The following is a 15,977-nucleotide window of genomic DNA, read 5'->3' on the forward strand; positions in this document are numbered from 1 at the left end:
TCTACAATGAATATGTAGACTAAACATAGCCTAAGCAGGAAAGCCCTACCTCCAGCATTTTCTATAGGCCTGGCAAAGAAAGGAAGGATGGAAGAAGGAAGGAAAGAAAGAAGGGAGGGAGAGAGGAAAGAAAGGAGGAATGAAGGAAGGAAGGAAAAGAGAAAGGAAAGGGGAGAAAAGAGGGTTTGTTCTAAAATTGGCTTTCCTTGAGGGGCTGTTTGCACTGAACCCTTTGGGTCTGGAAGCGCCCGAGGTCCAGAAGCTGAGGGCTCACGAAGAGCTTGAAGGCCACTGGGAAGTTCGTCAGAATTGCTGAAAGAAGACTATCTCCAGAACCTTCCTTCCTTGGGAGAGGTACTGAAGAGCAGGCGTTTCTGGAGGCCTAGGGTGGTGTGAAATGCCTGGGAAGCGCTGCTCCTCCTCAGCTTGTGGTGGTTTCCGGGGCTCCTCCCTCGTGCATTATTAAAAGGGCTGAGGCATCCCAGGGGAGCAGGCAGATACCACAGGCTCTGCCAGGAGAAAGGAGCATTCTGAGGTGTCATTTGGGGAGCTGGGTTTCATTCTCCCTGGCAGGACTGGGGCTCTCTCCTGACCCCAGCCCTAGAGTCCCCTGCTCTGTGGGGAATGGTCACATTCTGGGAAGGGGTAGGGGGTCAGAAGGCCCCTTGCTTCTCAAGCCCCTGCCAGCCCAAACTCTATCTCCACCTAAGATTTTGTGTTGTTTCAGAATAAGAGAGTCTACACACTGTGGAGGTCAAGATGGTCCTGAGTGGGGCGCTGTGCTTCCGGTGAGTATCTGAACCTCTGATTGGCTGTGTCCTCTGGGGGAAGGAAGTTCTGGGTAGACTTGTTGTCCATCCTTTGTGGGTAGGGAGGGAGGGGCTGTGGCTGCCCAGAGCTGGGGCTCTTGTTGGTGGGTGGGCAGCTGGGAAGTTGTAAACAGCCCCTCATTGTCCTAAGAGAAGTTTTTTCAGCCTTTGTCAGGCTGGGGCTGGCCACCTCATGGGGGTTTCCTGATGAGAAGGGGGAGCAAGTGAATCACTCTGCGTTGAGCTTTAGCCCCACGTATCCATAATGAGAATTGAGGTCCAGAGACCCAGCCCAGAGCTGTTACCACCCTCTGGGGTGAACTGATGTCACTCTGCTCTATCACACCCATGCTGCCCTTTGGGGCAAAACAACAACAAAACTATTTGGTCAGTCAGTCTGTCCATCTGCTGGCATGTACTGAGCCAGGTGGTCTACTGTGTTCTGGACTTTGCACCACTGAGTGAAAATGGTCTTTGTCCTCTCTGAACTCGGAGTCTCCCATAGCTTTTCCCAAGGTGTGTTCTGTGGAGCCCCAATCCTATGAGTGGCTTTAGACAGTGGCTCTCCTTGATTAAGAGATGTAGGAAATACTGCTTTCTGTGTCTTCTTCTAAGGGAAGCATGGTGCAGTTCGATATACGAGTAACTTTGAATAAGATTTGTTTGTGTTTAGCTACCATCGAACCAGTTTGTACACAGCATACTTATTTCTGTATAAGACCTGAAGAAACCCATTTTAGGATATATTTTTCACCTTCCAGGATCTAAAAAAATCAATTGAGATCAGAGATGAGAAATAAATTCGAAAACAAAATAAAAGAATTTTAAATTTATTATTATTATTATTATTATTTTTTAAAGATTTATTTGAGAGAGAGAGAGAGAGAAAGCACGTTCAATGGGGAGGGGCAGAGGAAGAGGGAGGGAGGAACTGCAGACTTAGACTGAGTGGGAGCCTGACACAGGCCTTGATCTCACCACACTGAGATCACAACCTGAGCGGAAACCGGGAGTCTGACACTCAACTGACCATGCCACTCGGGTGCCCCAAGAATTTTAAATTTAGAGATATTCGTCACTTACTAGGAGGAAGTAAATGTGCCTTGATGTCTTCAGTAATGGCTGAAGAATCAGATTTTCATCTGGAAAAGGCATGGGCATGATCTAACCCTTGTCTTAATTTAGCCATGGGGAGACTCAAGCCCAGAGAGGGCAAGCAACTTGTCTGTTGTGACTCAGTAGCAATGGTGGCACAGCCGGACAAGAACCCAGCACTTGACTCATGGTCCAGTTTCTTTTCCAACATCACACATGGAGATTTGCTGGTATAGAGAAGATTGAATACGGTGAAGGAGCAAATCTGAGACTCAGGTGGGGGGCTGTGTTGTTATCCCATTGGTAGGGTAGGAGCCCAGCAGGGCTGGCAGAGAATGTTGGGTGGTTACTTCTGGCACAGTGGGAGGAGAATGAGACAATGCCTGACGGTGGGGGACTCTGTGGAGCCCAGCAAGCCCGAGCACCCACCCCTCCCCTAAGTGTCCTCCTGTCTTGATGTTTCAGGATGAAGGATGCGGCCTTGAAGGTGCTTTATCTGCATGACAATCAGCTTCTAGCTGGAGGGCTGAATGCAGGGAAGGTCATCAAAGGTTCGTGGCAAAACATGACACAATATCCCTAGGTCCTTATAGTCTCTGAGGGGAGGGACCCTGGAGGGGGCTTAGAATAGTGATATAAACTGGCCGACAGACCCCAGGCCTGACACAGTAGATGGGGCATCATAAAAGCAGGCTCTGAACACAGACAAAAAATACTACACCTTCCAGCAAAGTGAGGGCACATAACCACAGGCCACCTCAAGCCTCAAGCAAAGGTGGGAATCTTTTCTAGAATGAATGCTTTGTTCTTCTCTCATAGGTGGACTTAGGCCAAACATTCTTTTTCCTGGGAGCCAGTACTAAAGGCTCCAGGCCTTTATTCCCATGTGGGAGCGGCTTTCCACCCCTTTGTCCTGGGTCTCCTCTGCTTTCTGGGGATTCCTGGTCCCTCAGAGTGATGGGACCCGGATAGCGGTGGCACCATCTTACTCTTTCTGCCGCAGACGCTGTGATAGGTCTTCCCTCTAAAATAGCATATGCCTGCCCACTTGGGACACTTTTACTGGGCTCTGGGGCCACCATGTGTGTTTCTGTGTGTGTGTGTGTATATGTGTATATGCTTGCATATATCTATGTGTGAGTGTATGAGTGTATGTGTTTGTATACACAGTGGGAGATGGTATAGAGGGGAATGAGACCCTCTTCCGTTCTCAGGAATATCACAGGTGGTACAAACATGTCCAAATAACTCTGATGAGAGGCTTATCAAGTTTCCAAATAAGGCCAGAGGGTCAAGAGTCATTAAAGGAGGTGGTCAGATATCCCCTGGGGCTTGGAGAAAATGTGGAAGGTTGAGCCTGGACAAGGGGTTGGGCATACAGATGGGAGATGGTATAATGTGCTTACATGTCTTGCTGTCATTGGGCCAACTGGCAGGAGACCACGTTCCCTAGATGACAGCTGTTAACAGGCTTTCCTTCTGCCCAGTCTGGGAACAGGATGTCTCATGCAGTTTCTTGTGCTCCAAGGTCCATGCTGTAGAGAGAGGGAGGGAGGGCAGTCAAGGCCCCTGAATCTGGCTTCCTTTCTCTAGGGGAGGAGATCAGTGTTGTCCCCAACCGGTCTCTGGATGCCAAGCTGTCTCCAGTCATCCTGGGAGTCCAGGGAGGGAGCCAGTGCTTGTCGTGTGGGACAGGGCAGGAACCAACTCTAAAACTAGAGGTGAGTTCTGTTGGGACATCCTTGCTATCTGACTTCACTAAGCCAGCAGCCTGGGGCCAGAGCTCTTCTCCCTCACAGTGTTCTCTGGATTATAGCCCTACCTCTTCATGCCTGTGGCCCAGCTCTCTTGCCTCCTCCGCTCCTTCCCCTCACCTGCCATACCCCTCTTCTCACAGCCAGTAAACATCATGGAACTCTACCTTGGTGCCAACGAATCCAAGAGCTTCACCTTCTACCGGCGGGACACAGGGCTCACCTCCAGGTTCGAGTCGGCTGCCTACCCGGGCTGGTTCCTCTGCACGTTGCCCGAAGCAGACCAGCCTCTCACACTTACCCAGCTTTCAGAGGATGCCAGCTGGGGAAACCCCATCACAGACTTCTACTTCCAACAGTGTGATTAGGGCAATGTACCCCCCAGAACCTACCTGGTCAGAACTGGCTTAGGCAGAGGCGGAGGTGGAAGAAGACGCTGGTGGCAACCATCCCCCCATCTGCTCTCAGGGCCCCACCTCTGGCTGGGCACTTGGCCACTCTCCCTTTTGATTCCCAGTTTGGATAAATCCTTTGAGATTGGGGGGCTTTGTTCACAGTTTCTTTCCCTGCTGAGTGATGCTGCTCTTGTAGAACCTTGCAAAAACCACTCAAGATAAACTGGAAGCCACATAAAAAGGTTCCCAAGGAGTCAGGGTGGGGGGAGTAGTGGAAATCCTTCATGCTTCATGATAACTTACCCAGTACCCCTGACCCCAACCAGCCAGCCCATCCTGAGTTAAACCTATTAGGGCCACCAGCTGCCCACATGTGGTCCTGTCATCCACCACTATGCAAGAGAGGGAGGTCATAGAGTTAGGGACCCAAGGCCCAGCTCCCTCCCTCTTGCCTATAACTTAGCTGCCATCATATTCTACCTTTTCCATCTCAACACTCATGCTCTAGCCATGGCAGAAGTTGGTGGTGGTGTCCAAAGAATTTACTCCAGCTCAGAAGGCTGAAGAACAACCAGACATGTCATACATTTGAAACCTGGGGTACCACTAAAATCCAAGATGCTGGTATCTCTTCACATGGAAAGATGCTTGTGATATACTGAGAAGAGCAAAATTATAAAGTAGCATATCTTGTAATCTCATTTTTATTAAAAAATGCCTATCTATATATTTCTGCACAGAAAAAAGTCTAGAAGAATTTACTTCAATTTTTGGAATGTCAATTTAGCAATTACAGGTGATTTTTCTTTTGTTCTTTTATTTATTTGCAATTTTCTAATCATTCTGCAGTGAAGATGGACTCCTTGTGTACTAAGTTAATCTTGAGAAAAACATAGCAAACACTATTTCTGATCATCTTCAGCATCCACTTCCCTGAGTGAAGTTCAAATTGAATGGAGCTCTGCTGCTCTGGTCAGCAGTGGTGAGGAGCAGCTCACAGACAGCAAAGCCACGAAGAAAGAAAATATGATGAGTTAGCATGGCCAGAATCTCCTGGAGAAGCTATTTATAGAATGAGCAATGCTGGACCTAGAGTGGTCACAGCTCCCTGAGATTTCAAGGTGTGGGTTTAAGCCTCCAAAGAGTCCCATGCTGATTGGAATCCATGTCCTTCTGGAAACTTGAGATTGTGGCCTTATTTGTAGAGAGGATCTTTGCAGATGCAATTAGTTAAGAGGCCATGCTGTATTTGGGTGGGTTTTAAATCCAACAGGACTACATCTGCAAGAAGAGGAGAGGACAAACAGAGACACACAGGAGACCCAGACCTGGAAGCAGAGATTGCATTTATGTTCAACCAGGCAAGAAATGCCATTACTGAGGCAACTTCTCGCTAGGAAGGGGCAAGGAAGAATTCTTCCCCAAAGTCTTCAGAGGGAGGACGGCCTTCTAGCCTCCTGAACTATGAGAGAACAAGTTTGCATCGTTTTAAACTGCCAACTTGGTGGCAGTTGGTTATGGCAGTCCTAGGACATCAACACAGCTGCTGCTGACCCCATCTCACATCATGTGTGTGTTCCCTCCCACACTGCACCTGCGTTGTCTCTGGAACCAACAGAACATAGCAGAAGCAGAAGTAATATTATACCACTTTGAGAGTAGATTATGAAAGACTCTGAAGCTTCTATCTTGTTTTCTCTCTCTGCTTCTTTGTTTACTTGCTCTGGGGGAAACCAGCTGCCATCTCATAAACAGTCCTACAGAGAGACCCATGTGTTGAAAAAGGAAGCCTCCTGCCAGCTGCCTCATGTTTGGAAGCAGTTCCCCAGCCCCAGTCGGGCCTTCAGATGATGTACCTCTGACTGACAGCTCAATTCCCACCTCAGGAGAGACTCTGAAGCAGAAACACCTAGCTAAACTGGCCTAGATTCCCAGCCCTCAGAAACTGAGAAAATAAATGTTTGTTGCCTTCGGTTGCTAAGTTTTTTTTTTTAAAGAAGATTTATGTATTTATCTTTTTAGAGAGAGAGAGAGAGAGAGAGAGTGCATGCAGTGGGGATGGGCAGAGGGAGAGGGCGAATCTCAAGCAGACTCCCTGCTGAGTGTGGAGCCCAAGGCAGGGCTTGATTTCATGACCCTGAGAGATCATGACCTGAGCCGAAACCAAGAGTCAGACACTTAACCGACCGAGCCACACAGGTGCCCCAACTAAGTTTTGGGATCATTTGTTACACATCAATAGGTAACTAATACATAGGGAAAGAGAAATAAATGCACTTATTATGATTGCAATCTTCTCTGATATTTTCATTTTCCTTCTCAAAATCAACCGTTTTATTCCACCATTCTGTTTAATAGCTGATCATAATAAAGTTGTTGACTATTCTCTGTGTCTGCAAGGTTTAGCTCTTCTTGACTACCTTTGCACCTCTGGTCCAATGTATCTGGGACTGTGACTCCAACATCCCTGCCTAAACTCTAGGTGATCAGAACAGAAGCCAGGGGAGAGGCCTAAATCTGAGCCCTAGGTATCCTTCCTGTACCTCACCAGTCAGACCAGCCTGACAGGTTCAGATTCTGCTGAGGCACAGCAAGGAGGTGGCTGGACCAGAAGGGTCTGTCTCTGTGGAGCTGCTGAGGCCCAGATGCAGCCAAAGCCCTTGGGTAGCAGACAGCACAGGTCCTGTCACAGGCCTCCCAGGAGTGCTGAGAACATAGACTGCAGGCACCAGGCTTGTTTCTATAGACCCAGTTCATATTCTGTTTGTCCAGGGGCCTAGCCATAGTTTCATATCATCACCTCCTCCAAGAAGCCTTTGCTGAATTGAGATCTCTGGTCATCTGCTCTGACTGTGCTACATTGCTATGCCAACTTCATGTCATTGTAATAATTGATTTGGGGTCTATGACCCCTGAAATGACCTCAAGGTCAAGACTGTATTGATTTGTTTCCAAGCACTTCAAATAACATTTGACAAATACTTGGAAACTGGTGAGTACAGAATGTGAAAATGTCCTCCACCCTGGACTATTCTTTCTCTCTTCTCCATCCATCTAAATGGGCCCACCCTTCAAGGAGAAGCTGAAATATCACTTCCATCTGGAAGCTTTCTCCTGCCTAAAGTGATTGATTCATCATTTGTAGGATGGTAGAATTCAAAATGGTGTTATTAGGGATGAGCTGACATGAGTCGGTAGAAAAAGAAGGAATGTAAAATTCTACCTTTAGGAATGTATGGGCTTGGGAACCATATGAAAAAGATATGGTGGTTTTGGATTTCTTCAATTTCAATATTTTCCCCCCAGCTTAACCTGTATTTACAGAGGTGTAGTGTCCACATCACACATCATTTGTGCCAAGAATAGGCACTGAGGACTCAGAGTGTGTCCTGAATAGTAGAGAGTGTCCCAAGACCAAGTCATTAGGGCAGATGCTAGGAAGCTGAAGGTTTTTACCCTGAAGAAGCAATACACAGAAAGCCCCATTCAAACACTCAAAGCTCTTCCTAGTAGAAAAATAAACTTGTTCTTTGTAATTCCAGGAGGCACAAGCAGGACTGAAGAGTAGAAATTATGTGTGACCCCAAAATTTTAACCTCAAGGACCACACACACTGTTAGGGTTTCTTCAAGAGACTGTGAAAGTATTGAAGGAGAGCCTGATTAACTATGTCTCAGGGGTGCCATAGCACAGATTTCTCCCTTTGGAGGGAGTCTATATGCCATGTCTAAGGCCCTTTCATTTCTAGGAATTTTTTTACCCAAGGCGATTCTCTGCCTCTATTGTTTCCAATGTGCCCTTGTCCTGCAGATTACAGAGTCTGGTCTTCTTAATTAGCTTTTAAAGTATTTATGACTTAGCTCCCCAGCTGGACTGTAAAGTTACCTAACAACAGGGACCATGCAATGCACATCTTTGTCACCCAGCAGTGAAAATGCTCAGTAAATGCTCATTGACTGTCTGGCAAAATACCCCATGCATTGGTCCTTTCCATAGAGAGATAAGAGATTGGGAGAGGGGTGAAGAATGACTGTTGGCCTTAGGAAACAGAAATTGGGTCCCCTTCCCTGCCTATCTTTTCTTATCTTTCATTCTTGAAGCCTCTGTATGTGAATCAATCTCTCCTACTTTCTTACCAGGCCCTTTGTGGAACTGTGCAATTGACTAAGAGTGAGAAGTACAGTAAGGCAGATAGTCTCCAGAGAGCACTGTGTCAAGCTTCTCCACCCCTTGTGAGTAGACGGATGGATGGATGGTTGGATGGTTGGACAGACAAATGAATGGATGGGTGCACTGAGGTAAGAGATGTTGATTAGAGGCTTGAGTATTCTCTTTACTCCTGCCCTGCTCACACTGTATCATGTGTCCTAGTCCTCCAGGGCACATGATGGCTGCTCAGTCCCAGGATGGATCTAAGGTCAATGTCTTCTGTAGGTGGGTTTCCTTAAGTGTTCTATTTCATCAACCTGGTAACAGCTAATAGGACTTGTTGAAATAACTTCTCTGTCCTCTTTCCAAACAGGGCCATATTCCCAATGCCACCAGTCCCCTCTCTTTTGTTGTCTTGTTGGCCACAGCCTGGCTTAAAACACCAGAAGTTGCTCTGTCCTTGGGCCCCTTAGACACATTCCCCTCTTGCCACTTCTACCCCTCTAAGCCTAGGATGGAGCTTCAGGGGCACCAATGGGAAGGTGATATGAAGACATTTGACCCCAAGCCTGTTTATCTGGCTATTGAAGCCACCAATAACAGTGTCAATGACAGTAGCTATGAGCAGGGGCCCAGTGACTGGCTTTTGCCAGGGCTTTATGGGTGACTCTCTTCCCCTTCAACAAACACTCATTAGTGCCCCCACCTCCTTATTATCCATACTGTGCTAAAGACATTGTGAAATCTCTAGGCTCTTCTTTCCCATCCTGAAGCTAATTATAACGATCCCTGCAGGCCTGACCCACCCTGACCAGACAGTATAAACTCAGGGCAGATGCCCTGGAGAAATCACTCGGATGTCCCAGGGACCCAGGATTTCAGGTCAGTGGTTGATTGGCAGTATTCAATCTCTCCTTCTCATTTTCCTTCTCCTTTCTATCAATATCTCTGGTACGCCCTCTCTCTTAACTCCTCCTGGCAAGCTATCTAGATAACAAGGTATCCCCTCCACAGAACACTGTGGGATGCTAAATAAGTCTGGGAGCACATAGAAAGAATGTGAGAGAAGGCATAGGGTAAGCCAAGTCAAGATTTTTGAACATTTAGAGCCATAGATTTTAGAAAGTAATTTCAGAAGAAATCAGCCAGGCCAGTGGTATTCAATAGTGTGTGATGAGGCTTGGGGTTTATTATGTATACCCTGGTGCCAGCTTTAGGGTCAAGGACAGTGTTAGCATGGGTCTGGTGTCACCCTCATTCTTTGATTTGGCAAAAACAAGTCCCTTTTATCCATTTTCCTTTCATTAGGTTTCTTTTTTTTTTTAATATTTTATTTATTTATTTGACAGAGAGAGATCACAAGTAGATAGAGAGTCAGGCAGAGAGAGAGAGAGAGAGGGAAGCAGGTTCCCTGCTGAGCAGAGAGCCCGATGCAGGACTCGATCCCAGGACCCTGAGATCATGACCCGAGCCGAAGGCAGCGGCTTAACCCACTGAGCCACCCAGGCACCCCCTTTCATTAGGTTTCTATGTAAATTTTCATTGTGAAACTTAGTTTTGAAAAATACTGATCTTACCCAGCCTCTCATCCTAGTGATGACTATTTGGAGGCCCAGGGACTAAAGGGGACTTTCAAAGGCAGCAGGGCCAGTTGGTAGCAGAGCTAGCTCTAGAACCCAATCTTGCTGTTGAATTCTTCTGTGTGCATTTCTATTGCCTGCTTGTAGGCATATATTTGTGTCAGGCTGGTTGGAGCTCCATGCCACACTTCATGGATCAAGATATTGTTAACTTTTATAAGGGAAACAAATGCTTATATATAGAACAACACACCATACAGAGAAATTTAATAGGAGTTCAGAGTAGGAGTTGCAGGAATAAAGGAAAGATACATTAAACTCTGAGTTATGGAATCATAGATCATTTGATCTGGAAAGAATCTTAGTAAAAACCACAGATTTTATTTCCATGATCTTATAGATGCTGATACTGAGAATTGGAGGTGAGGTGACATGGCCTTGTATGTCTGAGCTGTTACTCTGACCTGATAACTAATTTGGCAGAGCTAGAGACTCAACCTGTTGATAAATGATACCATATCCAGTGGCTCTAATGCCGAAAGACCTGAATGGTTGGCAAGGAGGAGGGATGGCTTTTGAGGGAGGGAAATCAAAGACAATTCTAAGCATGTCCACTGGGAAGATAAGAAAGAAGGCATGTGCCTGGAGGGGTGGTTTGGTGTCCACGAGATACACTCATACAAGTGTGTCAGGGCCAGATGACGATGAAACGGGCAGTCACTGTAGACTCTGGAGCTGGGTGGGTATTGTGAAAACAATACCTAGAGCACAGGTCCAGTACCTCCCAGAGGTTGGGCTGGATTGAAGGTAGAAAAACCAGGAATACAGGCACAGGTACAATGGCTATTAAGAAGACAAAGTTACATTTCAGGGGCACGTGGGTGGTGTAGTTGGTTAAACATGCAATTCTTGATTTCAGCTCAGGTCATGATTTCAGGGTGGTGGGATTGAGCCCTGCCTCGGGTTCTGTGCTCAGCATGGAGTCTGCTTGAGGTTCTCATTTCTCTTCCTCTGCCCCTCTCACTCATGCTTGTGCTCACTCTCTCTCTCTCTCTCTCAAATAAATATATAAATCTTAAAAAAAGAAGACAAAATTATATTTTAAAGACTAATTTATCGAACTTGCTGGTTAATCAGACATAGAGTAAGGAAAAGGGGGAATGAATAGGGTGGGAGGAGGAGAAGATTGATTTGCCTTCCAATCTATTTGGTTGGGTGGGATGGCAGGAAGTCCAAAGGGAGGTGTCCTATGGACTGTTGGAGATAAAGAAGCATGTTCATTCGGGGCTTGGGAGGCTTTGGACCAAGGTGATCACTGCAGCTGTGTCAGTGGACGAATGGCAACTCCACAGGGGTATGACTGAGAAGTGCTTAGAACTTAGACTTGTGACTTCCAGCCTTAGGGACACTGCCAAATGGAAGGAGAATCTACAGGGACCTGAGAAGGAGAAAATGGAAGTGTGAAGGGAGTCAGTCAATGTCAAGATCTCTGAGGAGGCAGAAGCCAAATACCAGAAGAATCAAAAGAGTCTTCAGATTTAGTTCCAGAGAATTTAATATTGGCCTTGGAGAGAGCACTGTCCACATAGAAAATGTGTAGAAGAACAAGGAGGGGTTGTAATGGAGAAAGCCCAGTGCTACTTGGGTGGTGGTCTTTGACTCAGGACAGGTAGACTGATGAAGTCTGAGATAGCCAGAGATGGTGTCCAGGGAGGACAATAGGCCAGAGTCCAGGGAAAGTTCACTTGTGGGAACTAGGGAAGGGAAAGCTTAGGGGAAGGAGGGTGTGGTGCTTTGGGAGGGACCATGACAGATTCTCAGCCCCAGGACCTCAGGCTCTCTGATGGACTAGAAGCTGGCTTCTCACTCCAATTCACCTCATCACAGTCTAGCCAGAACCCAGGACAGGGGTGCCTGTTATGGCAGTCTTTGGGAGAAATACTGGGATTTGGTGTTGGGCCAGGACACGAGGCTTCTGGGGCCCCTGGATATTTAGCTGGACTGGACCAGCCCTAAATTTCTGCCCACCCCTTATGTTCACACTGACCAGGAGTAAGAATCATCATCCCCACTAAGAGCCCTCCACTGTATCTGTCCATGCCAGAACTTGGCATAGCTGCTAGCCTGCCCATTATTTTTGCAGCTATAACCAAAGGAGACCCAGTAGTTTGGCTGAGAGAGAGCACGACAAAGTGTGCTGGCACTGAGGCCATGCAGCTGGTGACCTGGCGGGACTGAGGATCATCTATCTAGTACTTTGCTGCACAAAGTGTGGCTAGGGACCAGCAGTGTTCATATCACTTGGTTGCATGTTTGAAATGCAGTCTCAGGTTCCAGCCCAGACCTTGGGAACCAGAACTGTCAGGTGATTTATATGTTTCCTGGAGAGTGAGAAAAACTGAGATGGTGTACCAGTTCCCCAACCTAGCTGGTTGTGGAGTCACTTCAAGCCCTGGCGAATCAGAACCTTCAGGTGACTCTAGGGCCTGACTGGGCAGGGCAGTGGGACAGGGTTTGAGCTCAGCTCATCCTTATCCTGGGAGACTGGTGCACAGCCCACCTCAGTCTCAGCCCCAGGAAGTACTCCTGTCTAAACTCTTTGGAGAACTTGTTCTCTGGTTTCCCCAAGCTAGCACTGTGATGGCCCCAAAGGAGGGTGAAGCAGAGCTGCTTGGAGCTTGCTGGGCCAGGGAGGCCGTGGAAGATTCTGGCAAGCCAGTTATAGATAAGCAGTCTAGAGAGATTTTTCTACCCTGTGATTTGGTGGTTTGGGGGTTCCCCAGGAGGTCTGCCCCCCAGCTCTACCCACCCTTCTCTGATAGCCCTTCTCTCCTTCCTGCTCAGCAAGGACCAGTCACCCACAACCACAGGAATGTGCTCCCTCCCCATGGCAAGATACTACACGTAAGTCTTCCTGGAGTCCTCACTTTCTGAATGAGGGGACTGGGGATGATGTGGGAAGACAGAAAGAAGGCTGAGGGGAGAGAGCGGCTCCTTCTCATCGAGAAATCTCAGATGTCCCATAATTAAGCTTAATCATCACCATCATAACAATAGCTCTCTTCCCTGACCATAGGCAGGATGCCAGCCTTTCTGCTACCTTGCCTCCCTCCTGAGTAACCTACAAGGAGGACATGACTGAGTCCATTCAGATTTGGAAACCGAAGCTCAAAGGGGTTAAATAAATTACAGCATGTCACACAGAGCCAGGACTCACCCTCTGTGCTGCTCTGTCCTTTCCCCAAGAGCTCAGAGACAATTTTGAATCTCAGTGATGGCATCTTTATAGGTTGGCCTCTGTGGCCTTTCCTCCCTGTCTGCACTCCCAACTCTCCCTTTTACCTCATTTGACATTTGAGACTTTTCTTATAGGTTACACTTTATTGTCTGTGATTTTTCACTGTAAACTGCCTCCAGCCCTTTGAGGAACGAGATGAGACATAATGCGAATAAAACAACCAACTTCTAGGCCGCATTTCCTCAGCTCCTCCATGGGCCTGCCCTGTCCTAGACACCAGGGGGCCGGCTGGGGCCTCTGGAAGTTACAACGTGCCTGAGAGGACAAGACACGTGTGCATGGAGCACCCACACGACAAGACAGATGTCAGCCTTTTGGGGTATCTCACTTGGATTCTGGTCTCCAAAGAGAATGTTGCCTGCAGATGAATTTCCCCCAAGCCCTGGTTGTCCAGGTTGGAGAGGGAAGGGTGGCTAGCAAGCCCAGGCTCTTTCCAGATTTTTCTTTTTATTATACCAGTGAACCTACTTTACATACATACAGTCATTAGCTAAGGGTAGTGTAATTAGCTGTTATTGAGAGAGAAAAATCTGGAGGCGATGACATTGGCCCCAAGGTTCTGCCCTTGGGAGACCGGGAGGGCTCCCCAGGTCCTGAGAGCACCTGACAGACATTTTGAAACCAGCCAAGCCACTGAGCTAATAACCTGCATGACTTTGATGTTACACACACTCTCCATGGTTTCCTCCCTGCTCCCAGCACGTATTTACTCTCCCAGGCCGATCATTGGAACCACCGCCAGCCCCAAATGACTGTAATCACGCCCTGTTCCGGCTCTTCACCAACCTCCTAAACTTGGCACCCATAATGCGGGGCCGCCCCAGAACACAGCTCACATGGACAGGGCAGTGGGACATGGAATGGGGCGGGGGCATGCTGGCACCCCTGCTGTCACAGAGGACATACTTTTTCCCTGATTTGTGGATTTTGTTCTACAGAAAAGCCTTTAAAATATTTGAAAAGCATACCACACTTTATTTTTTTCAAGGTGTTATTCATTTATTTATGTTTCATTCATTTATTTATTTATTTTAGAGCAAGTATGAGCAAAAGGAAGGGGCAGAAGGAGAGGGAGAGAGGAGCTCGGGCAGACTCTGTGCTAAGCACAGAGCCTGACATGGGGCTCGATCTCATGACTCTGAGATCAAGACCGGAGCCGAAATCAAGAGTTGGATGCCTAGCTGACAGAGGCGCCCAGGCGCCCCACAAACCACACTTTATTATACATTCAAGTAATCCTCTTCACTGAAGAAAATGAAACATTCTTGTGAAATTGGGTCAGGCCCAGAAAAACTGGGATAAGGCTCACTATGTCCTAGAGACGTCTGAGCCTCACTATGAAATTTCTCAGGAAGGGCACCAAAAGGGAGTAACATAATCAGAAAAACTCTGTCTGCCCATCAGTGAGAAGGTACTAGCTTTCCTCACTGCCCCGGGGGCCCTGACCAAGGCCAACACTGGTAAGTGGAGCCCCTGAGAATCACAAGTTCCAGAAGACCTTCCCTTGCCTTAAGGCTGACCTGGTTTCACTTGCTCTTGGGTGGGGTCGTGCACCTACTTCTCACTTGTAGGAGAAGAACACTTGAATGCTCTGTGTGGTACGCCAGAGCATGGAGGTGGGAAGACTTTGGGGCTTTGTGGTGCCTGAAGGGAGCAGGCCATCAGCACCACTGTCTTGTTACAGAATTAAGGATGCAGATCAGAAGGCTCTATACTTAAGAGGCGACCAGCTCCTGGTGGGAGATCCCAGTGTGGACAATTGCTGTGCAGGTGAGCATGTGGGGTCCCCCTCCCCTCAGACACACCCATGCTCCACCTGCTGTCAGCTCTCCCCTTCCCTCCTGCCTCTGGTGACAGTGAGAAGAGGCAGGGAGCAGCTGAGGACCTCTCCTTCTGAGGGTGTCATGACCACTGCAAGGGTCCCAGTCTGCCCAGCAGCCTCCATGTAGGGGCCAGGCCAGGTATGCCCTGGCGCAGCTCTTTTCTGCCCAGGCTTAGCTCACTGAGAGTTTGCCATCTTGGTCCTTTATCTCCTGGCTCTCTTCTCTCTCTTTCCTCCCAGAGAAGATCTGCGTACTTCCCAACAGAGGCCTGGACCGCACCAAAGTCCCCATCTTCCTGGGGATCCAAGGAGGCCGTCGCTGCCTAGCCTGTGTGGAGACAGGAGAGGGGCCTACCCTGCAGCTGGAGGTGAGAAACCACGCTGTGTTCTGGGGGGCCCGTGGACATGGCCTGGCTTCCAGGGTGCTCTGGCCGTTCGGCACCCATTTGTGGACTCCCAGCCAGATCCACGCCTGGCTTCCACTCCCCTTCCCTCTGCACCTAGTGCCAAGACCCCTGCCCTCCAGAGCCTGCCGGAGGCATTGCCCTGGGTACAGACCCTCCCTGTAAAGTCCCTCATTGCCCCCCCTGGGGGCTTCTAGGGCTGATATCTCAACCAGTGGCCTCATCCTGCAGCAGCCCCCTTACGCCCACAGGATGTGAACATCGAGGACCTGTACAAGGGTGGTGAAGAGGCCACACGCTTCACCTTCTTCCAGAGAAGCTTGGGCTCAGCCTTCAGGCTTGAGGCCGCTGCCTGGCCTGGCTGGTTTCTCTGTGGCCCAGCTGAGCCCCAGCAGCCAGTACAACTTGTCAAGGAGAGTGAGCCATTGGCCCGCACTGAGTTCTACTTTGAACAGAGTCGGTAGGGAGGCAGGAGGCTGAGTTCCAGGCTGATACCCCAAAGCAACCTCCTTCTGCTCAGGATCTGTGTGGTAGACAGAGTAATGCCCCAAAAGATGTCCACATCCTAACCCTCAGAATCTATGAATGCTTTACCTTACAAGGCAAAAGGGACTTGGCAAACATGATTAAGGTAAGGATCTTGAGATGGGGAGATGATCCTGGATTATCCC

The 15,977-nt window shown here is 48.3% G+C and overlaps 2 protein-coding genes across 2 annotated transcripts; both read left to right on the forward strand.

The window, feature by feature from the left end:
* The first annotated feature begins 739 nt into the window (after positions 1-739).
* Positions 740-4,026, forward strand: LOC123926108 (interleukin-36 receptor antagonist protein). Its single transcript, XM_045979865.1, has 4 exons — positions 740-788; positions 2,370-2,455; positions 3,498-3,625; positions 3,802-4,026. The coding sequence occupies exons 1-4, from the start codon at positions 760-762 to the stop codon at positions 4,024-4,026; spliced, it is 468 nt and encodes a 155-aa protein (XP_045835821.1). The 5' UTR covers positions 740-759.
* An 8,600-nt stretch (positions 4,027-12,626) lies between these two features.
* Positions 12,627-15,770, forward strand: IL1F10 (interleukin 1 family member 10). The gene is made up of 4 exons (XM_045978607.1): positions 12,627-12,686; positions 14,765-14,850; positions 15,143-15,270; positions 15,558-15,770. The coding sequence occupies exons 1-4, from the start codon at positions 12,655-12,657 to the stop codon at positions 15,768-15,770; spliced, it is 459 nt and encodes a 152-aa protein (XP_045834563.1). The 5' UTR covers positions 12,627-12,654.
* The last annotated feature ends 207 nt before the right edge of the window (positions 15,771-15,977 follow it).

The sequence above is a fragment of the Meles meles genome, chromosome 15 (genome assembly GCF_922984935.1).
Source record: "Meles meles chromosome 15, mMelMel3.1 paternal haplotype, whole genome shotgun sequence".
NCBI classification, from domain to species: Eukaryota; Metazoa; Chordata; class Mammalia; order Carnivora; family Mustelidae; genus Meles; species Meles meles.

Coding starts and splice junctions, on each gene's coding strand:
- LOC123926108 (XM_045979865.1), top strand. CDS start 760: ATGGTCCTGAGTGGGGCGCTGTGCTTCCG. Junction 789..2,369: donor AGTGGGGCGCTGTGCTTCCG/GTGAGTATCTGA, acceptor TTGATGTTTCAG/GATGAAGGATGCGGCCTTGA. Junction 3,626..3,801: donor AACCAACTCTAAAACTAGAG/GTGAGTTCTGTT, acceptor CTCTTCTCACAG/CCAGTAAACATCATGGAACT.
- IL1F10 (XM_045978607.1), top strand. CDS start 12,655: ATGTGCTCCCTCCCCATGGCAAGATACTACAC. Junction 12,687..14,764: donor CCCATGGCAAGATACTACAC/GTAAGTCTTCCT, acceptor GTCTTGTTACAG/AATTAAGGATGCAGATCAGA. Junction 15,271..15,557: donor GGCCTACCCTGCAGCTGGAG/GTGAGAAACCAC, acceptor TTACGCCCACAG/GATGTGAACATCGAGGACCT.